General features: G+C 46.0%; 1 protein-coding gene across 3 annotated transcripts in view; it reads left to right on the plus strand.

Moving 5' to 3' along the window:
• The window catches only part of MRPL14 (mitochondrial ribosomal protein L14), a 91893-nt gene extending 84044 nt beyond the window's left edge, over positions 1–7849 (plus strand). For all 3 annotated transcript variants that reach the window (XM_069608795.1, XM_069608794.1, XM_069608793.1), the window contains exons 2-3: positions 3983–4078; positions 6661–7849. In XM_069608795.1, the coding sequence (XP_069464896.1) occupies positions 4005–4078; positions 6661–7027 (441 nt within the window). In that variant the 5' untranslated portion in view covers positions 3983–4004 and the 3' untranslated portion in view covers positions 7028–7849. The remainder of the gene's footprint in view (positions 1–3982; positions 4079–6660) is intronic.
• Positions 7850–9179: the final 1330 nt, after the last annotated feature.

Here is a 9179-nt window from a genome sequence, read left to right on the forward strand (position 1 = left end):
TAGATCTGTTATTCAGGAACAATCTGATCCAGGTGGTGGCTTTGTCCGGGAAATGTGCAACAGTTTCGAGATGTTGGCAGAGGATGTGGTGGTTGACGAGGTCAAATGCCGCTGATAAATTAAGGAGAAGTAGCAGAGCTAATTTGCCATTGTCTTTAAGGTCCTCAATTTGTGTCTTAAGGTCTATAAGCACAGTCTCGGTTCCGTGCTTAGGGCGGAAGCCGGATTGTCTTAGGCCAAGGAGATGGTTAGATTCCAGGTAATCTTGTATCTGCAGATAAACTGCACAATCTAGGATCTTGAGTATGAAAGGGACAGTGGTGATGGGCCTGTAGTTGGTTGGTATGCTGGCGTCCAGTGTTGTTTTTTTAGAGGAGGGGAATGACCCAAGCATCCTTGAGGTTGTTGAGGACAATGCCAGTGTTGAAAGAAGAATGAATAGGAGCAGTGATGAAGGGGGCTAGTTTGTGAGCAGCTTCCTTGATGATGGGGGCAGGACAAGTATCGCCCTGACAATTGGAGGGTTTGAGATTGCTGATGATACTTTCAACTTCAAGGAGAGTAAGTGGTGAGAAGTTAAATGGTGCCTGGATGTGAGCTAAAGAGCTGGTTGCAGGATTAGGTACTATGGCGTTTAGAAGGCAGTTTTTTATTATTGATTTTTGACTGGAGCATAGCTATCTTGTCTGACAGTGCTTTTTGGATGTTGGAACACCACACACTGTCTTTGCTGCATGTGTCAGGAGGGGAGGAGGGCGATTCTAATTCCTTCAGGATTTTGAAGAGCTGCTTGGTATTAGATTCGGCTTGTGTTATGCGTGTGTTATGTCTTTTTTAGCTTGGAGAATGGCTTCCTTGTTGTTGAGAGTAGCAACTCCGAGGTTGTCTTTGTTAGTGATGCAAGGGAGGTTTTTCCAACGGGTTTCAGCCGTGCGTTTTTCTTTACGTAGCGCTCTGTTGTGGAGTGAACCAGGAGTTAAGGTACAATTGTATACATCCACGAGGGTAGTAGGGTCTGTACATGATCATGCGGTTTTATTAAGCGTGGGCAGTATGATGGGGAGAAGTTTGTCCCGAGTGATATCCTTTTTGTTTCTTGTGGATATGGCAGGTGTGATGTCCTGTATAGTATGTGAATTATTGGCAAGGATATTGAAGGTGATAATGTGGTGATCTGACCACGCACAAGAAGTGTTCTGTTCTATGTTGATGTTACAAATAAGGTCGGCTACCCAATCAAGTGTTTGGCTTTTATTGTGAGTAGGTTCACATACGCAGTGTGTGAAGCCTAGATTGGAGAGGGTACTAGCGATTTCCAAAGCAGGTTGGTCATTAGTTTCAGGAAGTCCAAGGTTAAGGTCGCCAAGTAAGATGATTTGGGAGTTTGTTTTAATTTTCTCTAATAGGATGGATGTAAGATCCTCAGTGAAGGTGTTGAGAGGGCATGGGGGTCTATATACGAGGTGCAGGGTAAGTGATGTATTAGGAGAGATAGCAAGTTTGACAGATAATAAACCACCTGAGGGAATTTGTGAGGAGAGGTAATTCTAATGTTGACAATGTCTTTGTGTATAACGGCGACACCACCGCCTTTAGTCTGGTCTGAATTACGGTTGCATCTGATAATAGAATAACCATTAGGTAGAGCAAGGGATAGGTGCGGGCTAGATGCAGCATGAAGCCATGTCTCAGTGATGGCAATGAAGTCAAGGTCATTGGTAGTAATAAGATCCACGATGTCAAGAGCATGGGCCAGGAGGGACCTGGCATTAATGAGAGTGCCCTTGATCTCTGTTTCTTTGAAGGGATTTTTTCTGAATGGTGGTGGCGTGGACGTAGAGAGTGGAGCAACTTCCGATTTATGGTGTGACATATGCATTTGGCGAGGTATATGTTGAAATCTGGACCGGAGTCTAGAGTTTCTAATGAGAACGGAGCATGGTTGGTTAGGTGTGGGTTTGGCAGCAAAGTGCTGTAGCCATAGGGCTGGAGAGTTGAGGTAAGGGTTGGATACTAGGTCGGAAGAAATGAGCAGAGAGTTGGGAGTTAATTTAGGCGTGGGAGGTGAGGGTGGCTTGAAGGAGGGAGTACTAGTGTACTCAAGCATTTTAGGAGCCGTTTAGCACAGTGGCAGCGGTAGAATATACCTGGATGAGATGAGTGAGTCTTGAGCTCACCTTTTGAACTTGTTGTCTGCTGATTTATATTCAATTCAGTCTTTATATCTTCTATGTATTTTATTTGTTTTTAATTGCTTTTATAAATTATAGGTCGGTAGTCCACAAGGTCACCCGAGTCACGATTTTCCTAGTTTGTTTGACTCCAAATAAATCCAGGAAACAATACTGAGGTGCACAAGTTGCAGAAAGACAGCGCTTTTAATGCATGCAATTATCGGCCGGGACGTCTGTCAGTCTCAAGTGACCACAAGGCTGAGAACTCTTGACCTGCCCACATCCGGCTACAGTTCTTATAGACAGAAACCACAAAATTACAATAATATTCCAGACATTCCGTATCTCTTACTGGCTCTCGCCGTTTAGAAACCTAAATATCGACGTACATTGCCCTGCTCTATTGGTTAGTACATTACACGTGACATTTCCATCCCTCTGCAGATGACCTAATGGGGCAATTGGCAAAAGTGAAATCAGTACCTTGTGTGGGAAGGGATGGGAGAGAGATTGATTGATTGAAGGTATTTATTTGCCCACCCATTGACTGTCCACACTAATCCCTATGGTCATTCCCACCCTGTTCCCACCCCTCCCAAAACACCACCTTGTGGGAACATTTTGATCTCGCTTTAATCAAGCCTTACTTGAAGTGCCTGCCAGTGTTTTTTCAAAGCAGTCTTTTGAGAGTTAATGATTTAATTGCAGCTCTAAACGTGCTACTGGCGTGCAAAATAAAATGTCTACACCAGGTCTGCCTTCATTCACTCCGTTTATAAGCACTATGCGTGCCCTCCACTGAAGTCCTGTTAAAAACAAGCATAGGCAAAGCCAACAGTTCTGACTTGTGTACAAGTATTCAGCATTTGCAAGGCACTGAATTAGGTGTCCAGGTACTTGTCGCACCATTTTGCAGCTGCTACCATCAATGACCAGTTACTACCACTATGGCAGTGCCTGGCAAGTGCCTCTGCCATGCCTACACAAAAGCCCAAACCGTTGGCATTGCCCATCCTTGTTTCACATGCATGCTTTCTATGCCTGTGCAAAACTTGAGAAATGCCCCTTGGAAAAGAGTAGCAGTGGCAGATCGAAGGAGGGACGAGAGAGATTTGCCTGTAAGTGATTTGATGAGGATGGTGGTGGGAAGGATGTCTTCCTCTTTTGGGGTGGGTTTTGTAGGTTGTCTGGATTTTGCCAAGTTTGTTGTAATGGGCCAGATGTTGGCCATTTATGGACTTTGACGGGACAGGTACGGTAGTGGCACCAGCCTTTAACAATGTGTGTTCTGATTTTCCAGCACTTGTCAATGAAGGAGTTATTGATGGTTTCCTAGTCTATGTGAGTGGTATTTAAACTCGCGAGGAGCTAGGCAACATTGCAGCACATGCATCCGCTATCCTGGGGAGTGGCCTACTTCCAGGGCTTGTGTGGAGGGAAACCTTGAAGGAGCAGTGCACAACTGATTTTGGGGGGTGCGTGGGGGTGGGGATTTGTTGCCCGTGGTTGTTGCAAATGGCGTAGGTGAGAACAACTGGAATGGCAGCTTGGATCATCCAAGCCAACTTGATAGTGGGTGCTGCATTCCACGAGTGTGGATAAGGACAAGAGCAGGTCCAGTGTGATACCTTCCAGGTGGCTGAGGTTTGTGATGTGCTGTCAAATATCCAAAGAAAGCGTAAGCCAGAAAGCCCTTATTGGTGAATTTGATCCCAGGCAGGTTGAAGTCACTGAGGAAGGTGTCTGAATGAATGACTGGTGCTATAGACTTCTTCATTTTCAAAGCACATTCTGTTCTGTTTCCACAGAGGGAGCAACAGGAGGACGTCCATGGCTCTTCTGCAGAGTGGTCTGAAGGTGCTCCTGGCCCACGCCAGTGGATCAGTCGGGCAGCGTGCATTCAGGTAACTGTGCAAACACTGGGTGGTAGTGGCTCAGTGCTATGGTGGGGCTCTTCTTTCTCCCCCCCCTCTCTGCTCATAAGCCCACATCAATGTCTGGTGCAGTCTGCAGCAATCGCAGGTACTCGGGCTGTCCTAGTTCACCAGCAATGCTAGTTGTGTGTGTACTTCCCAGTGCTACTCTCCAAAACCTGAGCAGCGGTGTGGTGTGGTGTAATGAAGGTATCACAGCTTGTGCTGTCTTCACTACTAACCATTCTGTCATCTGCTATGAAAGGAGACGGTGTGCTCAAGGCACCACTGATGGGAGCCCAGGAGTCATGAGAACGAAAGAGGCAGAAAGGGGCGCATTTCATATTTGCAAGGTGAAGGCTTAACTTTGTGCCAGCAATTAAATAGTTCCACTGAGGCAACAAGTGCTATATGAATGCCATACCATACCAGACCTCCCACTGCAAAGGTGAGAGCGGTACCCGCTTGGACTCCTATTTAAGAAAACTCAACAGACCAAATACCAGGCACACCTAACGCTCTTTAACACTGCCCTTAATAATACCAGGTCTGCTGCCTGGCACTCCTCTGAGCAGATCCTAAAGACAATTCCTCCTCCTGCTGCTCCTGCTCATAACAGAAACCTGCTCCAAACAAATTCCAGCCCCTGTGATCCAACATCATAGCAACTAACATTAGGACCCTCTGTACTGGGAAAACATAACTCGCCATCCTATTCAGATCCAAGCTACAGTGCCCAATATTCTGCACATTCAGTGGGCGTGAAACTATCTGGGTGCAACTCTTGCTACCCTCTCCAAAGTCAGGCCCCCAAAAGGGTTGACAGCTTGACAGTTCAAAGGTATTGATGGACACATGCCCAGTCTTGAAAGAACATCCCATGGAAGAGCCCTCTGCCCAAGCACGGTACCATGTCATCGGTTAGAAGTGACCGCCTACATTTGCACCCGGTGACGTGGTTTGCCTACTCCATGATCTGCTGCACAGTAGCTGTTGCCATACACACCGATCCGCCACGTTCTTTATTGAGAATAGAGCTCATAGCAATAACCAAGAAAGACATTGGCAGAATGGTGGTGATTATGGTTAACCGTCGACAGAAACTACAGCAGCAGAACTCTTGCCATTCTTACTGGTAAGGGAACCGGCGGCCACCCTCCGGCTGACGAAATGCGTGAGACCAGAAGAATTTAGCCACTTTTGCTCCTCTATGGAATGCTCTTCCGCACCGTGCTAAATCCTGGACGTTTCGATGACTCGATGGTTGCTTTATTGGGAGCACTTTGATCTCTCATTTCGTCATACATGGAAACACTGAAGGAAAAATATATAGCAGTCTTTGAATCGTATCAGTACAACTCTTAAAAGAATTGAACTAAAAATGAATTAAATTCAAAAATGAAACACTAACATAACTCACTGGGTGAGTTTCAAAGGGGCACAAAGTTCAGGGCCTCTTGGCCTCAATTCTTTCTTAATACTTGCCTTGTCTGCTCCTGGAACTCCCCGTTGATTACAGAGGGGCTAAAACCTGCTGCGAGGATCACATGCCAGCTTGACTCCACAAGGTCTTGATTCTGCTTGCTCTGTGGCACGCGTCACAATGGATAAAGGGCACACCCACACTGTAACTATCAGTCTCCCATGCCCTCGCCCTCCCAATGCCCAGTACCCTGGTATCTAATGACTACCTTCTCCTAGTTTCTATCTGGAGGAGGAACGGTTGCTCTCGCAGTAGCTCAGCCATTACCGGGCTCAGTGCAGCCTTCATTATGGCGTCAGTAAGCAGCCTTTAGCTTCAAGACCTAGTGCCTGGTCATGTCCTGGGGAATCTCCCACATAGCGCTTAAACCTGCATTTGGTGCTTGGCTTCATGGGCATTTTCCCGCCAGGATCTGGGTTCAAGCACAGCTGCACAAATTGCATCCCCCCCCCCCCACACAGCCCGAACGTCGTCTAACTCGTGTCAGTTGAAAGGCGGCACTAGGCCACCACATTCTAGAGCTAAATGCAGAATGCCGGGTACCATCTATGTTTAAATGCACGCTGCACCATACATGTTCACGGTTCCATCGTGTGTGTGTGTGTGTGTGTATGTATGTATGTCATGGCTCACCACAAAGCCTATGCGCCCGGCATGTTTCTTCAAGAGGCCCACCAGATACCTTAAGCGAGTGCACTGAGGATAGCATACACAACTAGGAACTACCCACACACTCATAGGTGCCTGGTGGCATGGAGCACCACGGGCATCCAAGGGTGTTACTGCTGTCATCAGTTCTGAGTAGGAGCAGTGGGTGTCTCACTGTGCAGAAGATGGAATGAGGCCATGGCAATCTTGCCTTCAAAGCTCAGACATCTTCTAATTCAAGGTTGATGTAACCTCTGCTATGCATTAGTTTCTTCTCCAGTTATCCTCCTTGAATCCAAAGAGTTTAAAGACTTTTATCTTGTCCACTTAGTAGCTGGTCACTTCCAGACCACCAATGTCCCCTCATAATGATGAACTATTCTACTGCTGTAAGCCTCTAATGAAATAAACCTTGATTTGTCTTTTTTGTTTTTGATTCCAGCATCACCGCCTCCGTCGGCGCCATTCAGAAAATGACAAGAGTGCGGGTGGTGGACAATAGTCCTCTTGGCAACACCCCGTACCACCGGCCTCCGCGGTGCATCCACGTGTACACCAAGAACGGAATAGGCAAAGTCGGGGACAGGATCCTTCTAGCCATCAAGGGGCAGAAGAAAAAGGCCCTCATTGTGGGCCACAAGATGCCAGGCCCCTGCATGACGCCACGTTTCGATTCCAACAATGTGGTCCTCATCGAAGACAATGGCAACCCGGTGGGCACCAGGATAAAGACCCCTATTCCCACCACTCTGCGCAGGCGCGAAGGGGAGTTCTCCAAGATTTTGGCCATCGCACAGACTTTTGTTTAACAAGCGCCAGACTGGAGGGAAGGTGGTGGGATGCAGATACTCAGTTTTCTATCCTATCCCGCTGCTTTCAGCCCCTGTCGAGGCAAATACTGTATGGTGGTTTTTTTGTACACGGATATTTTGAAGACGTTGGAAGACTTGATCAGGGCTGCGTCATGTAAAATAGTCTTGCCTATTTCTTTAGAAGTGGTTACCGTCCCTCTCGCTAGAATCACAATGCTAGGGTGGGTGGACTGTACAGGCTGATCTCCGTTCTAGAAGGTTTGTTGACCGGTTCTGGGTTGCAACAGTGCTACTTTTGAGTAGGTGCTGTATTTCCTCTTTCACTTAATCTGCCCCCTTTTAAAGGCATGATGGTTTGTTTCATTCGTTATAAGGTAGAGACGGCCACGATGCCCCATTTGTGTACCTTCCAGGCTGCGCCCCAAGCAGTTGCCTACCACTCTCTGCTGCTCGCACTCCTTAGTAGTCAGACTTTTCCAAAAAGTGCTCCTCCTTCTTTCAGAGCAGTCATTGAGGCACTAAAACAGACCTCTTGTTTCGAATGTGACCATGAAACATCCCAGTGAAGAAGCTCTTATTAAATGCATCGTCTGTAAGTCACTCTGCTGATTTAATGCCACCCTCCCCTTCTATGGGGAATAACTACAGCTAATTGTCAAGTCTCATGTACTGGGTTTAATCATTGTGGTGTTTTTCTGCGTTTTACTATGGCCACCTACAATATTGCATGAGATGGCTCTACCTGTGGGACTTTAATACAGTTTTACAGATAAGTCCATCTTCTTGAACAATAAACGCTAGTAAAGTGCATTAAAGTCATATTCCGTGGGTTTCTTTATTTACGCATTTATATGTTCTAGTGTTCATTGCATGTCATACGGCTCTTTTATTTCTCCACCATGTTGTGCGCCCCCTAATGTGTAAATGTTTACATCACCATCTTACATCGTTGCGTGGCATCCTATATCATTTACAGCCGGTTGTATATATTACGCCTATCTTACATCATTGTGTGGCATGCCATATCACTTACAGCCGGCTGTATATATTACACCTATCTTACATCATTGTATGGCATGCCATATCACTTACAGCCGGCTGTATATATTACGCATATCTTACATCATTGTATGGCATGCCATATCACTTACAGCCGGCTGTATATATTACACCTATCTTACATCATTGTGTGGCATGCCATATCACTTACAGCCGGCTGTATATATTACGCCTATCTTACATCATTGTATGGCATGCCATATCACTTACAGCCGGCTGTATATATTACACCTATCTTACATCATTGTATGGCATGCCATATCTAAGCATGGCATGCCATATCACTTACAGCCGGCTGTACATATTACGCCTATCTTACATCATTGTATGGCATGCCATATCACTTACAGCCGGCTGTATATATTACACCTATCTTACATCATTGTGTGGCATGCCATATCTTACATCATTGTGTGGCATGCCATATCACTTGCAGCCGGCTGTATATATTACGCCTATCTTACATCATTGTGTGGCATGCCATATCATTTACAGCCGGCTGTATATATTACGCCTATCTTACATCGTTGTATGGCATGCCATATCACTTACAGCCGGCTGTATATATTACGCCTATCTTACATCATTGTGTGGCATGCCATATCTTACATCGTTGTATGGCATGCCATATCACTTACAGCCGGCTGTATATATTACGCCTATTTTACATCATTGTGTGGCATGCCATATCACTTACAGCCGGCTGTATGTATTACGCCTATCTTACATCATTGTATGGCATGCCATATCACTTACAGCCGGCTGTATGTATTACGCCTATCTTACATCATTGTGTGGCATGCCATATAAATTACAGCCGGCTGTATGTATTACGCCTATCTTACATCATTGTGTGGCATGCCATATCTTACATCGTTGTATGGCATGCCATATCACTTACAGCCGGCTGTATATATTACGCCTAATTTTACATCATTGTGTGGCATGCCATATCACTTACAGCCGGCTGTATGTATTACGCCTATCTTACATCATTGTATGGCATGCCATATCACTTGCAGCCGGCTGTATGTATTACGCCTATCTTACATCATTGTGTGGCATGCCATATCTTCGTATCACTTACAGC

This window comes from Ambystoma mexicanum, chromosome 4q (genome assembly GCF_040938575.1).
Source record: "Ambystoma mexicanum isolate Mex_15411 chromosome 4q, UKY_AmexF1_1, whole genome shotgun sequence".
NCBI lineage: Eukaryota > Metazoa > Chordata > Amphibia > Caudata > Ambystomatidae > Ambystoma > Ambystoma mexicanum.